We start from the raw sequence: 23,093 nt of genomic DNA, 5'->3' as shown, positions 1-23,093 counted from the left end.
CCATGCGAGAAGAGTGAAAAATCAACATTTAGCACTGATTTTGCAGTGTGCTGATGTGGCTAATACATCTTCCAGTTCTACAGCTAGCCCTGTCTTCAGCATCTGTGCACTGTTCAGACGTGCCTTAGCTGCACAGAGAGGCAGACAGAGCTTTTGCAGGCACATTGGCCGTGCCTTGCATTCCACTTGTGTTTGGCTACCTACGTCTGTTCTGAATCTGGCCCTTACATTAATGAAATATATTCTTCTGCATAACTCTTCTTCCAAAATTATTGCAACAATTAAGTTCTTAAGAAAAAAATAATTTAAAAACATGTTTAAAATTATCAATGTAAGCTGAATCATCTGTGAGGCCTCGAGCACACAATTACAGGTGAGAAGCCAGGTTTGTCTTTTGCCTTATTGTTCTGAGGTACTTCTCAGAGCAGTAAAGCCATATAGATTCATTGATTTTGATCATTACCCTCATACACAGGATACTCTTCATGAGTGCCAGGTAAACAATAAGGTCTAGGTAAGAATCCTGATGACGTAGAAAGGGGATGATGCATTTGGCTTGTCTTTACTGTTGTGGAAGTTTGATCTCATTGCTGCTACTAATGTAAGAAGTTAGATGTCAATGAGATGTCATTCCCACTACTCTCGGTGATGTACATCACTGAAGTGATGGAAAAGACACATGGATTAGTATGTGGCAAGTAAGCTTCAATCTTAGAAGCTTCCAGATTAAAAAAAGTTGATGAAAATGTACATCCTTGTATATATCTCAGACCTATAACCACCATGACTCTTATGGACATCAGAGGGAATATATACAAATAGAAAATTTATTATCTGGGCTATTCATAGATGACTACTTCAACTGGTTTGCCTGTTAGCACCTTAAAATTTACAGCACCTTGACAGAAATGATATCATGCCCATCCTCTCTTTGCAAGATACTCATCTACTATGCTACCTTCAAACATAAACAAATGTTATCATTTTCTTTAACCATTTAGACTCAGTAAGGAACTTTAATTTTTTAGACATAGCAGAGCTAATTATTTTTGGAACCAGAACCTAGAGCTCTGCTGGCAGGTTTCTAAGCACGTCTGACAGATATGTGCTGTTGTTGGTTAGTGGAAAAAGTTTCCTCAACAAATAGCAGGATGATTATCAGACTTGAAATGCTAAAAACATCTCAACATGTATTTGTGCACCTAAATGCTTTCCCCTGTTACAGCACTGGCACTTGCTAGAAAAGTCTTTTTTCAGATTGGCCATTATTTGCTATTGTTTTGGAATCAGCTTTCCAGGTAGACTGTTTGTCTTGAAATTGAATACACAGATTGCCACGCTTTGTTCCCTGATGCAGCCTTCCCAACTACTTTGCAAATTTTACTTTTTGAGAGAACTGAAGAAAGTGATTAAGCTTTCAAATCATTACTTTGCTGCTGCTTCACTAGCAATATTCTGGTTTCTAGAAAGCAGTCAAAAAAAAAAAGTCACAAATTTTAACAGGATGAAAGAAGAAATTAAAACATTACTATGTGCAGGTAGTTCTTTTTCTTTGGATTGAAAAGGCATGTTCTTTATTTAGCTATTTGCCAGGTTACAAAAAAAAAAAGAAATAAGAAAGGAATAAATTTTTCAGTATATTCTACCAGTTTAGCAATAGAGCAAGGTGGACATTTTCTCTCTCTCTTGTAATGTTCTTCCTTTGAACTCCACTACATCAGCCCAGATGCTTGCATTTCTGTTTCCTTGTCAATATCATATGGAATTATTAAAAATGTAAGAATGAAAAAGTTTACTTTTTGTGTTTCTTTTGGATTTAATATTATGCTTTATTTCCCTATACCTGCTGCCATTGTTTGTTCTTGTCCTTATCATTTGAACTCATAAAGACATTAATAACAAATTTCTTCAGAAGACAACAGTATAGAAAAGCTTGAAAATAGATATTTACCAATAAGTATATGAAATGTTGTTTCAATAAGTGTAGAGTTTACCAGAACTCCACCAATCTTCATAAGATCACTGTAGTAAATATCATTTGGCCATTTTACTCGCAGATCAATATCCTAAAGAAACAAAATCATACATTTAGAAACATTTTGCTCTTCAATACAGATTATAAAGACACAGCTTATTCATCACTCCATATTCTACACTTTACCTCTTTGGCACAATGAATGTGATCCTATCAACTGCTCTCCATAATGAGAACCTATTTAAATGCTCCACAAATGTTACTAAAAAAGTCATAGTAACATGGTTACATGGTTTGCTAAGGAGGTTGGAAGCAGTCAGAGAAAAGTATCTATTTATTAAAAAAAACAAACCAAAAAACCCACAAAATTATGACAGATAATAAAGGCTTAGGGCAACCACAAGGAGGACTGAAGACACTAAAGGTTTTCAGTCTCAAAATTTGGAGGTTTTATAGAATTAATTTCCTTCCTTCATGAGTCCCTTTCAAAGATTTAAAAGATCTATTCAAGAAGGATGCAAACTGTGGCAGCCACTGCAGCTCACTGCTGATAAACAACCCGGGTAAGCCCACAATAACAGCAACACTGTATTTGCGGATCCTTGCAGAAACTAGACAAGGAGACAATGACATCTTGAATTTCAGAAAGGAAATTTAGCAGACAGGAGAAATTCCAGTTCACAACTATGCAAATACTTCAGTAATGTTCTAAATACATTCATGCTTTTGGCATCTATGCTCAAGGAGCACTATGAAGCTGAAAACACAAACTGTGCTGTGTGACATCATTATAGTGCAATAGAGAAGTTTTTGTTGAAACCACAGAACTGAACTGAACTTTGCACTGGCTACTTAAACACAAAAAGAAAGTAAATGTGCTTCCTGTAGTTTGAAAAACTGCATATGACTGTATCCCCAGAGGCAAATTATGGGTGGTGCTCCAAGACTACAAGAGTTGCATTCCCTCCTATTGTAGATTATGAAATCACTTACAGGATGTGTGAAAACTGCACCTGGGTCTGTGTCTAGTTTCCTGACAGATTTAAAGGCCAGAGAGGACTCCATTACACATACATTGACAGGAAATACTACCTGATTTTGCTATCAAAGCATTCTAAGAGAGAGTATTACCAATTCATATTCATTATGGAAAACAATTTGACTCTTTAAAAGATTTATAGAAGATTTATAGAAAAGATTTATAGAAGACTCTTGTGAGATGTGAAGTATGACATAATTAAAAAGTATTATCAGTGTTAAGAGATATTCCAAAGAGCTATTCAGTAGATCTTCCTAAACGAAAACATACATCTGTAAGACAGCAGACACTATATCTGCAACTGAAGTGACAACAAACAACGAGGACATTATGGCAACCTGGTATTCCCATGGTATAAACTATCTAGCAGAGATTTTGCCACAAAATGGAGTTACAAAGTACAGCACAACTATCTGTATGTCAAAGCAACAATGGGTGGCATAAAATACATTTTAAATGAGCATGTTCTTATCTTAGTTTACTAGAGAGAAATGTCTGTTGTTCTCAGAGTGGGAAAGCAAAGCATTCTTTTGATATAGGGCCCATTTGCATTTGCAGCACTAACATTTGACAGTAAAACTTCCAACTGAGCAGCCAGATTTTCTCTGTGAGAACCCATAACAAAGGTCTCAGTTACTGCCTGGTGAGTACAGTCAATATTCATGGCAACGCTGAAAATTATGACTGGCTGGTAAATTGAGACATAGGTCTTTCAGATTTTTTAATGGAAATCCAGAAAGGGACTTTGAGCATAGTGAAAGAAATTAAAGTATGTTAAACTATTACTAAGATTCTGACATACGCCCACAGCAGTATGGAAATTTGGAGGAGAGAATGAAACCTCATCTACAGATTAGACTGTTGTTTGCAGCTACTGCAGTTTGCATGGCATGGCTGTTCATCTGACATGAAGAAAAACCCTATGCTATCTAAGTCCAAAGGGGAAACGTAAGCATTGATTTTCTGATAAATCTTTGGCTTTCCTTGCTTTAACATATTTGAGTGCAGATGCTTAACATGAATTTCACCCATTGCCTAAAGGTGGATGTACTATCCAAGAGACTCAGTAGCTTTCTCTTGGTCATAGCAAGCTATGTACTGTACATGTGTTATGTACAGTCCATGTGCTATGTACAGTACCTGTATTAATGATACATACTGGTTTTATATTTCTATTTAGTACTTCAGTCACCTTTTTCCTCTTGAATGGAATAAAATAATAAATGCCATAGTATACCAGAGTAGGCATACACAAGAAAAGTCACTTTCATTCATAAATTAACTCCCTCCCCAGACAGACTCATATTTTATAAAACCAACTCTTGTCCTTTCTATTACAAATGGTTAAATTATTCACTCTACCTGAATATTTTATATATTGCAAATTTTAGCCTGAAGCATTTTGTTTTTATAGTCAGGTTATGAAGCACTGAAGTTAAAAGGGTTTAATAGAAAGGCTGACAGACCCTAAACTACAGCAAAGCTACTGGGTGCCACTATAATAAAGTTCATGTGTAAATGTGTATAAGTCATTGATTTTCTGTAATATAGGAAACATATGCTTTAGTTAACTACTTCTGTAAAATACCAAAGTTTTATAGTTAGCAAATATTAGGAAATGGTAACATTAAAAAGGAGATATATGAGGTGATGAAGAAGACTGGTTCTTCATTTTAATACTGATGACAGGACACTTGATTCCCTCTTGAGAGCAATACTCCTAAGTTCTTGCTTTAGAAATTAGTTTTCAACCTTAAACAAGGGTTGGAAAAATCCTTTAAAAGGGATAAAGTGACTACTGAAACAGCATCAACAAAAAAAGCAGAAAAGGATTTGTCAGTTTTGTTCATTTTTCCCTTCTCCCTCTTTCCCAAATCCTGACAATCAAAACAAATTAACTCAATTGTTAGACAAACAAAATTGACCTTTACTGTTGAAGACTGAAGTCTTAAGTTTCGTAAGATTACAAGTGAAATGAGTGTAGTATACTTAATCAGTTGAGTAAAAGACAGTATTCATCATACGTATACTAGATTTCTTAAAACATAAATAATCCTGCATATATGAAGGCTACGTTTACCACTATACTATATTATGTATTTAGACATTCTACACACAGAAGATATAGTTAAAACCCGAATTTAATGAAAATGGAAACAAGAATTACGAGATAAATTAGAATGACATACCTCATATCCTGGTATTGATCTAACTGACTCTACCACTGCCAAGGATACCAGGTGTTGAATAAAAGGAATTCTCTGGCCCAGGTTGGAATGTAGAGGAATGGCGATATGTAAAGTGGATAATGCACAGCCCAAGGGACTGAGCCAAACATTTCCACCACGTCCTGGGGAAGGAGATAAAAAAAAAGCTAACTTCAACTTAAGAAGAAAAAATCATTAATATTCAAAATATTCATTAAAAAGATCACTTTGTTGATGTAGACAGCTACAAAAGAGAATATCATCCTTCTGAGAATCTACCACATGTCCTGTAATTTAGTTCCCAAACTAATTTTGAAATAAAAATGGCTAAAGTGCAAAGGTTTTTCTTAAAACAACTCAGCAGGTAGTCTAATGTGTGTGCTGCTACTCAGTTTCCTAGAATATCCCAAAGGACTTGTTTCCAGGATTCTCCTGGTATCTGGTAATATACACATCTCGAAAATCTTTCTTTGTTTAACAGTATTTGTATTTGTGAAGATGTTCTGCATGCAACTAGGAACCACATTGTGAATCAACTTGACACTTCTAGATCTGTAACAAAAGTCCGGTAACCATCTTCATGTTGATGTATGCTCAGAAGAGCTTATTAGGCTGGGTACTATGTTATAATAAAATCAACATAGCTTTTAATTCAGTGCTAGAACCCTCCTGGGGAAGAGACAGAACTTGTTTATATTTATCTGCAAAAGACTGAAAACCCACATGACAGTTTGGGCAGGTCCTGCAGATTCAAGAAACCTCTACCTCAGAGTAAGTCAAAACCCAGTTTTGTTCCAGTTAAGTCAAAAAGTAGTTGTAATTTGGAAATCTGACTTGTATTACACTAAATGTAGTGATAGCAGTTTCCACAACTAGGGAGACTTTTTGGCACAAATTAGAAGACCACTAAATCATTTCTGCAAAAGCCACCAAACATCCTGAAAATGTTTACTTTGGTCTCTATTAACTTTGGGTTTGAGTTCAAGCTGGAGCAGAAGAAGACATGATTATTCTATAGATTCTATATAAAAGATGCACATAAAGTATCTTTAAGGCAGCTAGGTGGTATTAAAATGTCCAACTTAAAATGTTTAATACACATTTAATAGCATTAAAATGAAACTTACCTTTCCCTTGTGTTTGTCGAACAGCAACCGCTATTAAACCCATCTCCTCAGGCAACTCGAATATTAATCTGCCAATTAGGGAAAAAAAAAACAACCCATGCTTATCAGCTGGAACACTAAGCTACATTCATGAAAATCTAGGCTTAAATATCAGGTAATATTTTATGTTAACATTGCACTACCATTTATGTATTTTCAGTTAACATTTTTTCTTAGTCAGAAAGCATTAGAATATTAAAAAAAAAGATTAACATAAAACATTACTATATCTATTACACTGGAAAAAGTTATAGCTGTAGTTCATATAAGGTGTCTTCTGATAACATACGTTTTGCATTTATTCATGTTTGCTTGAAATGTTTATTTTTTTGCATGTCACTATCTTCAGTAAGTGACAACTAGCGATTCTAGACATTTGTTTCTACTTAGAGCAATTTTTTGTTCATACTACAGAATATGAGCAGCAGTTTCTGATTATTTAGAAAACCAATATGGTGGCAATAAAGCAGTTTAAAAGATACACTATCCCCTGAGAACTAATTATGATTTAACTACAGTAAATAAATCTACACCTTCTGAGAACTCTAGAGAACACTGGCTTATTTTAGACTTGTGTTCGGCTTTTAAAATAGTTTCACTTAAAAGAATACTAACTTTCCTCTGGGGATAAGTAGAAAGTGCACTTTAACACCACCAAATGAGTCAATGTTAGACTTAGAAAAAGAAGAAAAAAACTACTGTGAGAACTTCGTTCCAGCCACTTTAAACCAGATCTGAACTGTACTATGATCCTCCTCCATTTAACATTTTCAGGAAGAGTTATTTAACAGATAAAACAGATACTCAAGATGTTGCCAGCAAAGTAAATCCAGAAACTTATGTATAACTTACAAATCTACTTCTAACATGGGCACAAATATTACATTGTTCATTCATATAAAAGCAATATTGTCCTGGAGATAAATCATCAGACAGCATAATTCAAAGTTATTTCCTCTGAATTGCAGATATATATGAAAGCTGTTTCAAGTTCTAGATTCAAGCAAGTATCCATGGGCAGCAAAGACCAGCTGCAAGCATAAGTGTACCCCTGCCACCCAGACACACATCTTTAGATGGGTGACAAACTAAAGAATTATCCATGCCTTCTGCTTTGCAGGTTGAACAGTAACTCCTAGGGCTGTATCAGTAGCAAATGCAAATATGATCACTAAGTTTCTTAGTGTTTTTCAAATGGCTGACTTGACTTCATGATGATCAACATGGGAGGTTATTAGAGAATCCAAGAAAAGTCTGGACTGCAAATGCCTTCGCTAATTAAAGATATTAGAATCCAAACTGACAGAAGCTGTAATGGGCTCCACAATATTTGCCATATGGCCCCTGATACATTGTTGAACAGAAATAGCCAGAAGATCTCTTTGCCAGTCCTCTTCCAGTTCACTTGGAATACACTTTGAAAATTCTTTCCTTTGTACTCTATGGATTTCACACTGAGACTAGGTTCACCTATCTACCACCAACCTTTTACATAAAAAATATACTCAATGCTGGGACCTAGAGGAAAATCCTCTGTGGCTCATGAAGCTTCAGCTTCTGGGAACAATGTGATTTCAATTACAATACCAATTTCATGGTTTTGAAATACAAAAATGCAATTTAAATTTGGAAACACTGTTAGGAAGAGATAGCAGGCTTTGTTGAAATACACCAATTTCTGTTTCTTCTCAATTCACATATTTCTTTTAAAATAGGAAAAAAAGAAAGGTCATGTGTTACCATAATGGAAGGAAAATAATCAGAGCAGGAAATAAAAATTAATTATGAATCCAAAACATAGACTTCTAGAACAAAGACATATGATTAACAGAACATATGAATGTAGCTATTAGAGGCTTGGCAGCAGGTAATAACATATTAAATGCAGAGACCGTGTTTGTACTTTTAAGGGCTATGAAGAAATTCTTTAACGGACACAACATTGGGAAGTTGTTAATGCCCAGATTGATACAGCAAAAGATAGATAAGATTTATTTTTACTGCTTCCTGAATATCGTGCCGGAATTACCATGAAGCCTATGAGAGTTAAAAACCCACATGACTGCCCTCACCCTGCCACTCTCAAACTTCAGAGCTTTGTAAATTGTGTGTACTTGTTTGGATTTTTTTTCTGGGAGAAACAACTTGGATTTTCCTTACCAGAAAGAGTAAGTGTACGTGCACTTTTTTACATATTGACTTCCCTTCTTTCAACTTAATCAGTTGCAGATTTAATGATCCTATTTTTCTGCAGAGTAACTTAACAACAGTGCTCACCACATTTTCTCCCTGAATTTTTTTTCCTTCTAGAAATTCTCTGTTCTTTTTTTGTGCTCTTTTACTAACTTGCTCTACATATTAAGCCAAAAGACTACATATGCATACAAAAGTAGAGAAACATGAAGGATATGAAGACAAATTTACCTATCAGGAAGACTATCAGATGGTACCTATATGAACATAGAAGATGACACTAGAATTCTATGTAAAGGTTTCTTTTCTGCTTTGAACATTTGCGTGGCATTTTCCAAAACGCGAGCAAAACATTTTTGGTATCCAAGAATTTTAACTAGATGAAATATTAAGAGATATTCTAGCAGTTCTAAATATATCACATCTTTTTATACAAATACCCTCTCCCTGCCCTGTATTGCACACTATGAATGCTGTCAAGAGTATATAAAAATACTTAATTGTTTTATAGAAATTTCAAGTCTAAGGAGGACTCTGTCTTCATGGCTAGTCAACACAATGACTTTTCTTCCTACACGAATGTAAAATGGGAATTGAAACCACAAAAACTGTGTTTGAATAATTTTAATGGCCTGACAACTATAAATTTCATTGATGTTGTGGGTTTAAGATTGAAACTCTCATTAATGCATCCTGCTGTGTTACAGTATTGCAGAGGTATTGCAACAGGCAGCATTACATTCCAGATGTTAAAATACCTGGGCACAAGAGGGTAAGTTATGAACAGGTTTCTTCCTCCACTTCAAGTTCCTTATCTGAAAATCTCACTGTGAAATAGTTTACTTACAGAGTATTATAAAAGCACCATCAAAAACCAACCCTTTAACTTTTTAGTCAAATGGAATATGTTTTTTGACCAGTTTATTGTATTATTTTGCACAAAAATATGACATGAACACTAGCTTTACTACTTCAAAACCACTGTTCCTGTCCATTATGTTCATTTGAAAATGAGCAGTGTGCCTACTAATATGTTTCCTAAATTCTCCTCCATTGCCCTCTATCTCCTTTTCATAGCCCTTAAATGCTTGATGCGGTGTCTTGATTATAGTCACTGAATGGCCTGAGAGTGAGTATGCTGACCAAGCAGAGTACGTAACTCAAGTCCAGGCAGCTGACTCCTTGTTGGCAGCACTGGTCTAGGTTTTTCTTTTCTACCTGGAAACTTGTTACCATGAGAACTTGAATACCTTAAAGAGTTTAAAGATATGAAGGTCTTTGGTAAAACAAGCAGTAGACTGAGAGCTGGTGGACCATGATCAGGGGAAAAGGCAGCAAGAATGACCTCATGGTGGGAGACAAACCACCTAGTAAGATACTGTGATTCTATAATCAGAAGGACAAAGTGGAAAAACTATTTTTGGGCTACTTGTGGATGTCTGCAGATCACACATCCTGATTCCTATGGAAGACCCCAATATCCTCATACCTACTAAAATGCAAGAAAGTGGGATGCAAAAAATACAGCCAATTTGTGGGAGATGCTAGGGACAAGCTCTTAATACAAATATCAGATGACTAACTGGAGTGATTTACTCCATCTGCTACAAACACAGGCAGTTAATTGGGGAAGTGGTAATCTGTGGCAGTTTTGGTCATCGCAATCATGAATCAATGCTGTTCAGTATCCTGAGAAGAAAAATGAAGGTAGATAACAGAGTATAAACCCTTGACTTCATGAGAGCAAGTTTCAGTTTATTCGGGGACTTGATGGATGGGATCTTACGAGAGGCAGCTCTGAAGTGCAAGGGAGCTCACCAGACCTGGGCTTTAAAGACAACCTCTCACAAAATAATGGTCTACCAAAATCCTGAGGAAAATAAGTAGAAGAACAATGGGTCTGTTTTGGATAATAATGGAATTCACGACTTTAAAAAGAATGTACAGAAGAGACTGAAATAAGGAGAAATGTGACAAAGGAGAAATGCAGAAACACTGGCTAGACAGGTAAAGATGATTATAGGAATGCTGAAGCTCAACCATAGTAGAGTAGAAACATAGCAACAAGAACTTCTACTGATACATGATAAGAATAAACAAGGAAAATGTGGGTTTGCAGCTGACTGAAGCAAAAGCAGAGTGGATAGGTATAAGGCTGAGTTACTCAATGCATTCTTTGGCCTAGTCTTCACCAACATGGTCTCTCAGGCTTTTATACATATACAAGCAGGGTTCAACAATAACAATAGTAGAAAAGGATTGATCTCGTAAATTTCTTGATAAATCTTGACATATACAAGCCTGTGAGAGCAGATGGGATGCATCTGAGAGGACTGAGGGAGCTTACTGCTGGCACATCAAGGCTATTTTCTATCATCATGGTCATGGAGATCAGGGGGAGCCCCAGATGGAAGAAGAAGGGCAAATGTTGCAAGCATCTTCAAGCCGATCTTTCACAGTATCCGTGTATCCAGTGGCCATTGTGGTCTAGATGGATGCATACATCACCAGATGAGCAGAAAGTGTTTCAATTGAAAAGTAATGGCTTATACTCTACTTGTAGGCTGGATACAACTGCAGTTCTTCAGGGGTTTATCCTGAGACCTATTCTATTTAATATCTTAATACCTTTAACAACAACCTATAGGAGGAAATGGCATGAACTTTTATGGACTGGAGCATCTTCCTTATGAGGAAAGGCTGCAGGAACTAGGGCTGTTTAGTCTAGAGGAGACTGAGGGGGAACCTCATTAATATTTATAAGTATCTAAATGGTGGATGTCAGGAGGTTGGGACATACCTTTATTCTAGCAACAGGATAAGGGGTAATGGGATGAAGCTGGAACATTAAAAGTTCCATTTAAACATAAGAAATACTATTTCACTGTTCAGGTGAGGGAGCCCTGGCACAGGCTGCCCAGGGAGGCTGTGGAGTCTCCTTCCTTGGAGGTCTTCAAGACCCACCTGGACATGTTCCTATGCGACCTGATCTAGGTGAACCTGCCTCTGCAGGGGGGTTGGACTAGATGATCTCTAAAGGTCCCTTTCAACTCCTATGATTCTATGATTCCATGATTTATCAGTTTGCAAATAACACTGAATTATGAGGGTAACTAAGCGCTAGAATTGGATGCCCAGAGAATCTGTGGAGTATTTCTGACAAAATATGTGCCAGAATACACCATTTCATGAATGTACTTTTCTGTTCTACTGCAAAAATTCATAGCTTCTTTCATTGCAGGTTTCCCTACAGCAATGTTAGTAGAGAAAGCACCAATTAGAGTCGGATCCTCTTTGAACTCCTTAGATAACGTCTTACATCAGTGAGGAAAAGCATTAAGGGATTTCAGTGTGCCAGACTTCAAGAAAACAGTCTAACCTTGGGCTGTTAGTTTTTGTACCTTACTTCAATAATACTACAAAAATCACATTGTCCTATTAATTTTATGTCCTATTAATTTTATCCATTCTAAGATTAAATACTACAAAAACAATGTTGTCCTACACTAGTCATGACATTTTCTGCAAGGAATAATCTATTGATATATGAACGACACAGGTTAGCAACTTGTAGGTTAGCAACCTGGCTAGTTGGTTAGTCTTTGAGAGCAGTGCACTAATAACAATATAGTTTCAGCAAAACTACAGTATACGGGAAGACTGGATCAGTGTTCTAATCTGGCTCACCATAATGAACACTGCTGTTGGCAAAAGGGAAGTAACAGTAAAAGAGGCCAGTGGACAGAAGGGAAGACTAAATCACCTCTTTCTTACTTATGCTTGATTTAAATTACTGTCTTATGGCCTCAGAATAGTGCATGCTTTGCCTGTGGAATTGCTTTGAGAATTAGGCCTGCTGAACAGGCAGGACAAAACTTTACCATTAAATGCTCATTTTTTTTCTGCTCACTGCATTTTTCAGCTGGTCATTTTCTTGTCTCTCTATTTTTATACCAGATATTTTATAATTAGTCCTTTGTATGTGTTTATAGGCTTTTCCTCTTAAAAAGAGAAAAAGAATTTTAAAACACAGTACCATACAGCCAAAGGTGTCAGGAAACATACCCAAATAAGAAAGGACTGCAAAAAATTGGGTTTGCCAACAAAATGCCAGTAAAATTTGAAACCTGGGTTCAGACATACTGGTACCATTCCAAAACTGAAAACTTAAAGAACTTCTTTATTCAGAAAATCAGCTTCTCTGTGAATATCATCAAGACCACAGGGTTACAGTAAAGAAGGGAGTTTCCAAAGGAGATGTGAGGAACGTTTAGGAGTTTAAGTAGTTTCAATTTTTAATATGAAAAGCAAATACCTCTACTGTTTTGAACAAATTTTTTTTGCCCTATAATAAGTGATCTTTTCAACTCATGACCTTTTTTTATTTGAGAAAGCTACCTGAACTATACTGAAAAGTTAACACAGGACAAACAGAAGTGAAAGAGATTTCATTAAAAAATTAAACTCCTGTGTCAAGATTTTAGAAACAGAATAATTACTGGAATACAGTGAAATATATTTATCATAACACATTAAGAATCGGCTCATCGGAGTGAAACAAAAAGTTATAAATGAATTGATTAAACACAGATCTAAACACTCTTTCCCAAAGTAAAGCAGAGTGCAGATGCTATAAAAAGTCTAAACTATACAGATAAACACAGCTTGTATTGATGTCGTCTTCAACAATAATTTCATCACATTTCATTAGATTCACAAGCTTGAGAAGCAGATCCATTTGAATCTCGTGAGGTTCAACAAGGCTGAGTGCAAGGTCCTGCCCCTGGGTCGGGGAAACCTCAGGTTTCAATAGAGGATGGGGGATAAATGGATTGAGAGCAGCCCTGCGGAAGACTTGGGGGTTCTGGCAGATGGAAAATTGGACATGAGTTGGCAGCCCAGAAAGCCAATTGTATCCTGAGCTACATTAAAAGCAGCATTGCCAGCAGGTTGAGAGAGGTGATCCTCCTCTATTCCACTCTTGTGAGACCCCAACTGCAGTACTGCATCCAGGTCTGGAGCTCTCAAAGAAAAGGCATGGACTTGTTAGAGCAAATCCAGAAGAGGGCTGTAAAAATGATCAGAGGGATGGAACACCTCTTCTATGAGGACAGGCTGAGAAAGTTGGGATTGCTCAGCCTGGAGAAGAGAAGGCTCCAGGGACAACTTAGAGCAGCCTTCCAACACTTAACGGAGATTTCTAAGATAAGGACAGACTCTTTAGTAGGGCCTGTTGCAATAGGACAATGGGTAACAATTTTAAATGAAAAGATGGTAGATTTACTAGATATAAGTAAGACTTTTTTACCAGAGTAGTGAAACACTGGAACACATTACTCAGAGAGGTGGTAGATACTCCATTCATGGAAAAATTTGAGGTCAGGTTAGTTGGGGCTCTGCACAAACTGATCTAGTTCAAGATGTCCCTGCTCACAGCAGAAGAGTTGGACTAGATGACCATTAAAAGTCCCTACCAACCCAAACTATTCTATACTTCTATAAGAGTGTACCAGTTCTGTCACTGTCTTGAGTGGGAAAGCTATAAGTAATCCCATTCAGTACAGAAAAAAACCCCAGCATTTTAGTAAGGTGGCAAATCTATTTTAAATAAGTACTGGATTCTCTAATTTATAGTGTGAAGCATCACATGCATTAGGATTTCAAAAGTAATCCATTGTGACTCTGACTTCATCCACTATTACTTAAAGTCATCTCTCAGATTAAATAGCAAACAGAAATTTTTGCATTCACAGTGATTTTAACTTCATATTCTGGCCAACTTCTAGCCTGGGTAATTACATTTCCTTATGAAAATGTCTCTGTAATTTACTAAGACAGCACTTTATTTCCTGTCTTAAGTCACAGAGGGTGTTAAATAGTTGCCACTTTCCACCAGACAAGTGATGAAGTTATTCCCAAGTATCCACTCAAATAGTTACAGTTAATGTAGAACAAAAGTCACTGGACATATCACGTAAATTAAAGAGAACATCAAAACCAATTTTATGTGAGCAGAAACTAGCTGTCCTTCCTAATCCTCCACATAGGTTTCCATTGCAAACTGGAAAAAATCAGGACATTCAAGAAAAACCTCATCCATTCCTTGCTCAGTAATGGTAGAAGACCTAAGATATTAGCAGTAGCACTTTTTTCCCTCAGATTTACAATGTTTCCTTTATCCTTTTACTATTGAAAGTTTCAATCTAAACCAATAACACTTAAAATCACAGAAGAAATTTATAGTTAAAAGAATACTCTCTAAAAGCTTTTGAATTTTCTTCCGTGTTTTACTTCCATTTATTTTATTTTATGCCTGCAACACATATTATGCTTCCAATTTAGGCCCTGGGCGTTTATGATAATGGTAATGTAGTTGTTGCTATAAACCTAAGAATGTGGTAATTTCTAGTTTTCCTAACCCAATGATAACTAAAAAATAATATTAGTTTTTCTCTTCTTTAGAAAGGTACATTCAATATTTTTCCTACACTAAACCAAAATGTAGCAAATTTTTACGTTGCTTGAACATACTTGTAGTCTATAAATTAGACTTTACTTCCAGGAGACTTGTCAGTTAGTTTAACTTTTTTTCTGACAAATATTTTTAATATGAAAAACAAATAACTAAAATTTCATGCAAATTTCTTTATTACCACCATTTTCCTTGGCCAATCTGATCCGAGCCTCAATTTTAAAATTTCCAAATGCTTTTCTACCACATAATTTAAAAATACACACAGAACTTGTCGTTAAGATCTAAATGCTTGTCATATTCTTATTTTATGATATGGGACACACTATACAATGTACATTACAAGCGTCATCATGAAGATGGTAATTTGACACGTTACTTGGCATTAAATCAAATCTCCATAGTTTTACTGAGGTGTTACAACTATTATAAAAATACCATGGCTTCATAAACTGCCGGATAAAGCACAATTATTTTACTTGCGTGTCTTTTTTTCCATTAAGTACTGTGGAATATTAAATGTTTGAAAAATGTATTACTAACACGTTTTTGCTGTGCAAAAGCAATCAAAAGCACTGCATTCCTTCTACATCAATAAGCCCAGAATTAACTGTAAAATTCCTAGAAACAAAGGTATTTTTAGTTAAAAAAGTGTCCAACTGAAAGCCATGTAAAAAAGAAATTCTAGAAAATGGCAATTTACCTCTAAAATTTTAATTATCATTTCAAATACTTTGTTGAGCAAGTAAAGTTTAGAATATTTTTTTTTTAAAGGCATTAATAGACCTGATCAGATGTTTTCCATATAAACAATTTTTTATAGAAAATACAGATTTAGAAAACCCACTTCTCTCTAAGAGAAGGAGGAATTAATTTGTCTGAAACAATGTAATTATTCCTTTAAAACACTTTACAATTTTGGGAGTATTGTCAGCCTAGATAAAAATGTATATTGCTTTAAATATATGGAAATGCTAAAGTTTTCAATTATTTAAACCTTGAAATGTATCTACCCACGGTACCACAACAGGACTTTCACATGCCTCAGTTTCCCTCTGAGGCCTCAAATTCTGTTAGGGAGCTACATTTGCCATCCAACTTGTAGTTTCTCATTGTTAAGCCATGCAACACTTCACAGGGGACATACTTTAAGATGAGGAATCTGGCCTACCAGCCAGAGTAGCAACATGAGTTATCCCAAATAGAACCCTCACAAGGCATAAAAGTCCTATATGCATTTATTCATTGTTTAGCTGACTTGAAATGAAGCATTGAGCTGGGTTATAAATCTTGAACATTACACTTCAACATCCCTAAATAGAATTTCTCTGCAATTTCTTGTTCCCTGTCTGAAGAAAGAACTAATGATACTTCAGCTTTTTTTCTGATTTCAAGTCGCAGACCATGTCAGAGATAGTAATCCAGAAAAATGATTGGTTTTTTTAATGGTGAGTAAAAAAAGGCAAACACACAGAATAGCTGAACTAATTTGGCTGTGTATTGATGCATCTAATAATTAAAACACAAAAAATGCTCTCATCAGGTACTGGAGTCTTATACTAGCTGCTCCCTCACAGTGCCAACAGAAACAAGATTTCTAAATTCAGTATTAAAGCATACAGCACTTTTCTCATGCAAGAGCCAACATCCAAAAACATATAAATAAAGAACAGAAAAGTTCTGTTTCCAAATATGTTGTTAAATATTTTTAAAACCCCTACTATTAGACTGTGCCAACTTGATGGCAGATTCCAATAGTTAATTTCATGGGTGATTAAGAATGGATTTCAACATAAGGAAGTTTCTTTATGCTGGCCACAGCATCCTCTGTAGACTCCAGAAACCGTCATTATAATGTAGGCTTTAACCACAGACCCAACACAAAATCTAGCTGATATTCAAATCCTGAAGCAGTGGATTCTCTTTGTCAGAGTGAGTAGGAGAAAGCTCAAGGGTCCATAGCTATCCTTGTTACTTCAAATTCTGCAAATGCAAGAGCAGGAACTTCCTACTTCTGTAAAATACAAAGGAGTGCCCATTTTAAGACAAGAAAATATATACAAATACCTCTTACCATAAGAGGTGGACGAACAGGTAAAGCTCTGAGCTCATATCCAAATGGGGAGAGCTGCACAACCATCCTGAATCATGTATCCAGATCATGTCTGCTGCTTAAGCAGCAATTACTAGAGGAGAAGAAACCATATAGGTCCCCCAGGTAAATATATTCTTGGATCTTGGCATCTTAGCACTTTTCTGAGCAATGACAATGAAGTCTGAATATACCAAATATCACCAAAGAAAAAATGCCTTTCATTCGCACATTATCTCAGCCAATTTCAGAATTGCTTCCAAATATTGACAATATTTGTCAAATTCTAACTGCATATCATTATAAACAGTAGTTCAACTGTAAGAAAAACCCCAAAACAGTAGAATAGCTCATTCCCTGCCATTTGCCCCTCTCCTCCATCTCCACTGTAGTGTTATTCTGTTGAAGTATCTCAATAGGCAGGATCTGGTCATTAAGTCCTGTTAGGTCTCAGTGGATGTGTTTGATGACGTGCCATTCCTGTATTTGCTCATCAGATATATAACCAGTACTCACAGAGTAATAGATGAAATCCATCATAAATAATTTCTGAACCCTCTGACAAACCTCTGAGTCCTCTTTCATCTAATTTTTCTGTGCATTCTTTAGCTGTAAAGCGAAAGCAAAATACAGGCATAGAGAAGAAACTCTCTCATTCAGCTTTACTGATAAATTTCTGCGAAACAGATGTTAGCTGACCCTGACACTCAAATTGTGTTATACCAAAGCTGAGTCAGATGTGAAGTCTTAGCAGAAGTGTTCTGGGCTACTAAGCGAATGAGTAGAACTATTCAGATCACATGCAATAGAAGCAAGCATGAAAGCAAATGAGGAAGACTTGAGGATTAGTTATATGATACCATGACTCTTAGCAGTACTTAACACTAAGCAAGCCGAAATTGAGAGACAGACATGGTGGCATTTTATTTTAAATGAAACAGTAAGGTTTTATACAACATTAGGGTGGTCTGTAGTAAATAAGTCCTTTGTGTCTGGAGGAAGAGAAAAATGGTCTGGGAAGAATGTCTTAAATGGGAAGCATCAACAGACATATACATGGTACTATGTAAAACAACTCAGAAACAGTCAGAAATTAATACAATTAATAAGTACATGGAAGAAAAAAAGTTAGTACATTCGTGCAAAGTGAAAATCCACCTCATCAGCAGAAGGTTATCTCCCAGGACTCAGACTTGTATTCATGGCAATATGAGCCACAGCTGTATGGTAGCAAGCCAAAACCCTACTTTAACAACAGGTCAATGCTGACAGCTACAGTTCATGACACAATTTTACACCACAGCCACAAAGAGTTGGAATGAACATTAAGTGCTATCTAAGTCTTCACCTCTTCCTCTTCTATGTCTGGTAAAACTTTCTCTAGTCTATTCATAAAAACTTGCAATAACAGAGAAATGACAACTCAGGCAAATTACCTTTCTTTAGCAATATTAAAGGAAAAAACTGCATCTACATTTCTGCATTAAAATATTGTCCCATACCCTCTGAAAATGGAGAAATGCTTATTCATTTTCCTCCCATAAGGGACCATTGATTTGAGTAAAGGTTTCTTTACACCAGTCTTGCCTTCTTTTGATGAAAGAAACGTAGTTCTTGTATATCCCACTCTCCTGATCTAAGAAGTCATGTTTCCTAGACCTTGTAATCCGTGCTCAGAAAATCCACACTTTTTGAATCCCAGTGCTCAAAACTGGACCAATAACTCCAGTTAAGCACATCCAGTGTTGAATAGAATTGGAAGGATTACTCTGTACATTTTTATGTGCAGCATATTTTAAAGCATTTTTATATGAATCTCAGTCTCAGTCCTCACCTCCTTTGTTACAACGGTAAGACTTTTTTTTAAACTTATATTCAGTTGCTGACTCAAGCTTACATAACCTCACTTGAAAACTGAAATCCAACCACCCTATCTTAATTATTTGCATCTGATCATTACTCTGTCATTTATCCCTAATGAGCTGCACCCTATTTATTTCAAGCCATTCTTTGATTCAAGATTGTTTAGAGTTTGAATCCTACCTTCCTACAGCCTTATAGCTTCTCCCTCCAGAGTTTAGTTTTTGATAAGCATGCACTCCATTCTGTCATCCAAATTATTAATGAAAATGACTGAGCTATGCTGAAGTATTGGCAGATGTGAAGCCTCAGCAGTCTAGTAAATGAATCAGCAGAATCACTGAAGTCACATGCAATGTAAAGAAGTATGAACATTACTCAAATGTAATCAGAAAAACACAGGGAATCTTCTCAAACACACACATCTGACAATGAAAATATGATCTGTGATGCTGAAGCTCCAAGCAGCAAGAACAATAACTGTAATCTTCAAGGAACCTTTAAATACCACCCACTTTGGACAAAGAGTGACTAAGAAAGGAACAATGATATACACAGCAGACATGGAAACAAGGAAGTTATTTAAATGGGCCTTTGTGCTATAGTCAAAACAAGAGCCTTATCTGTAGCATCTTAAATTCCTTTATTTCAAGAAGCAAAACGCAATTGTATAACTGGTATATTGGCCCAGACAAATAATTTTACGGAACTACTTTTCACTCTGAGTGCTAATGGCAAAAATACTATTCCTAGGCTAATCACTGAGATTTTGTGAAAAGTCAGAGCTATTTCCTAAGCCCAAGAAGCTCTAATGTAATAGGCAATCCTGTTCTGTAAACCATCATGGATTTTGCATAAAACAAGTTCCAATAGGCCATAATCCACTTTAAAAATTGGTAAAGCACACTCCACATGGGCCTTAGTTTTAAGGAGGGTGTTTAAACACTTCAGCTGTGATACTATGGAGTTAGGCATCTAAAAAGAGAAAGATTAACTGAAGAAAAAAAAAAAATCTTTCCCTTTCTCCACGAACAGAATTTTAACAAGAAACTCTTCATAGAATTAATAAAGTTGCATTCGTAAATGTCAAGTGTTTGCAGCGGTCACCTCCAACTTTCACACATATTTATGTTGACTACAACTAAGAAAGAATAAGGTGAGGAAATACTTTATAGAACACTATATTCCTATCCATCCAGAATAAACCTGTAAAATTCATTGTCCTTTCATCATCCTTGGTTTCTTTTATGGGAGAACTTCTTTACTGTAGCAAATACAAGCTCCTTGTGTTCACTTCCGAGACCGTTCACTATATTCAATCTAACATCCCATAGTCCTCTTATCCCTCTAAGTCTTATTCACAATTTGTAAGCTCTGGGTCAAGAATCTTTATTTTGTGTTGTGTAACTTCTAGCCTCTGAGCAATAACAAGGGTGGCTCAAATGACTCGACAAGAGAAACCCAAATGGGACTGGAGTTTACAAGCCACGTTGACAAGGCCAAGTACAGGTAAAATACAAGGCTCAGACAGCAATGTCACATCTTTAATCCTTGCAGCCCATCCACCACAGCGAAATGATTCTCTCTCATATACAAAATTCCCACTAGAATATAGAAAGAACTAACTTTTGAGATCAGTAAATTAATTGACTGTCACCCAACATATGGGTTCTTATCATGAACATGTTCAGAACATAAACACACAGGTTTTCTGGAACTCTGGGAGCATTTCCCATGTATAGAGACTAAACTGTTTCAGGTATTAAGTTGCAGAAGCGTTACATTAATTCCACGGCTATACATCAGAACGTAAGCAGAGCCCAGAGTTTACTAACAGGCAAGATATATGCTAAGTGCTCAAGTCGGGTGGAATACTTTCACACATCAGATACTCTTATACAGTAAGAAATGGAACATTCATTCCAAAATCAAATGCAGACATGATCAAATAGACCTCTGTCGATACGCAGCACAGAACCTAATTCTCCAGTGTGGCTTTTTGTTCTACAGATCCTGAAAGCTGAGACACACAGTGATGGAAGCCAAGTACAACAAAAGAAGCATAACTCTCAAACTCAAAGTAAAGGGTACATATTTACACTGTGATTTTACCTAGAAATTCTCAGTGGTTTGGCAACAACAAAAGATGAAAAGATTTTTTGTTTAAAAAACAAAAATCTTCACATAGAATGCAGGAACTGAATGGTTGGATATTGTCAAGTTACATTTGCTTATAGCCTATTGTTTTTATATTTAAATCAATTTTGTATATGACTATCCATTTTTAAAAGCTACTATAAAATCTTTCTAATAGTAAAAAATTTCTTCCCTTGAGTTATGTATTTCAAGCAATAAAACTTATATTAGGTATTCCAATATCAGATAAAGCAAGGTGGCTTCCAAAATCATTAAACACATTGTCAAGATCTCAATTTCAAATGCTTTTTTTAAAACCCTACTGGCAAAAAAATCTCTTGGAAGTTAGCATAAAATACATCTTTGATTACTTATCACACTCTGTTCCTCCTCTGACATGAATATTTGGGTTTTTTTTATTGAAGCGTTCCTATAATTGAATTTCCTTGTATTTATTAGCTTTTGGGATACTTCCACAAGGAAAATATAACCGAATTTTAGAAAGGTGATCTAAAATGTGACGGCAGAAGAATGCTTTATCTATCTGTCCATTATGCAAAACTAACTATAATCTCAGCAGTTCTTTCCAGGTGGAACAAACATTGTGAGGAGTAAGTCCAAACAATGCTTAGGTATACACAAACACAAAAAAAATTAACCCATTCTAGCAAGTGAAATAAAATGTTTGCAATCAAGTTGCTCCCTTAGTACCCCTTTTGTTGCCAGTGCATATGCACATCAATAAAATCCCACAGGTCTTTTCTAGTGAATTTTTTTTTTTGTAATCTAGTTAAACAGTATTCACTGTAAATAAAAGGACTTGAAAGAAGTAATACATAACTATAGATGTGCCTTCCCATATGAGCACAAAGTTATTTGCATGGCTGACTATCATCTCTGGACTATATTTTGATGGTTTTGGTTGTCTCACAACTCAGTGAAAATATTATCTGCAAGGCAGTTTGCCATGAGGCCTCATGAAATGCAGCTGTTCACATGGCTGTCTCTTTCCCAGACAAACAGGGATTAAGTTTCTGTTACCACAAAGGCTCTGCAGTCCCGATGAGCATTTTCGTGACCCAGGGCTGTGTATTGGGCTATCATATGAGGATGGCACAGGCATGGCAGAGTTCCATTTAGACATCACTTACATAAGTAAATTAATTTTTTTAATCACAGAAAAGAAAAAGGAAGCTAAACAGGATAAACTATCAGTATCAGTCCACATTTGATAAAAAAAAAATATGTAACTCAAAGTGGGAGGGAAATAACACTGAAATTTTGATCAAAGTCTCCCTCTTCTACTAGTTTTAAATATTCAAGATTGCATGCGAGGAATGGGTAGAACTTTGGTTTCAATCTACTATTATTAGATAAAATGAATTTGATTTGTCTAGACAGTCACTACTTGCTATTCAATCCTTCTTTGACAGTATAGGATCTTCCCATAAATAATTTTTTTATGTATGCTTTTGTAAGATGCAAAGCAAAATCATATTTTTCGTGGCTCCATTTCCCCATGTCTGTATGCACTTAATCACTATTTATCTAAGTGTTTCTAAAAGACCTTGGAAAGCTAAATGATAACTATTGGCAAAGTATTTCAAAACCTACCAAAGGATGATGCTATAAAAGCACAAAGAGCATACTAGTGCCATTTCTAAAAAATTATACAGTTAGTGACTTAGATACATTGGGCAATAGTGTTCTACTACTCTGTTATCACAGTGCATAAGCAATGTTATGAAGAGCTTTGCATGTTCACCAAGGTCTCTCATTTGGTGCAACTTGAAGGACATGCTTTGTTTAGCCTCTGAACTTCTGACTTTGTACAGGCAGTGAAGGTCTGTGCATACTCCTTCTAATCCCATAGGTGACACAGATCAATAATGTGTATTTCTAAAAATCAGAGATGACAGCACAATAGTCTAAGATGGAGCTATAACTATCATG

The 23,093-nt window shown here is 35.9% G+C and overlaps 1 protein-coding gene across 2 annotated transcripts in view; it reads right to left on the bottom strand.

Annotated features, from left to right (window-relative positions):
* HLCS (holocarboxylase synthetase) overlaps nt 1-23,093 on the bottom strand; it is a 121,830-nt gene that overhangs the window by 6,411 nt on the left and 92,326 nt on the right. For both annotated transcript variants that reach the window (XM_062001158.1, XM_062001168.1), the window contains exons 7-9: nt 6,349-6,416; nt 5,204-5,364; nt 1,952-2,066 (exon numbers count right to left, since the gene is read on the bottom strand). In XM_062001158.1, coding sequence (XP_061857142.1) covers nt 1,952-2,066; nt 5,204-5,364; nt 6,349-6,416 — 344 coding nt within the window. The remainder of the gene's footprint in view (nt 1-1,951; nt 2,067-5,203; nt 5,365-6,348; nt 6,417-23,093) is intronic.

Source organism: Colius striatus, chromosome 1 (assembly GCF_028858725.1).
Source record: "Colius striatus isolate bColStr4 chromosome 1, bColStr4.1.hap1, whole genome shotgun sequence".
Classification (NCBI taxonomy): domain Eukaryota; kingdom Metazoa; phylum Chordata; class Aves; order Coliiformes; family Coliidae; genus Colius; species Colius striatus.
The sequence above is the reverse complement of the archived record's forward strand: the minus strand, read 5'-3'. Positions and strand labels throughout refer to the sequence as shown.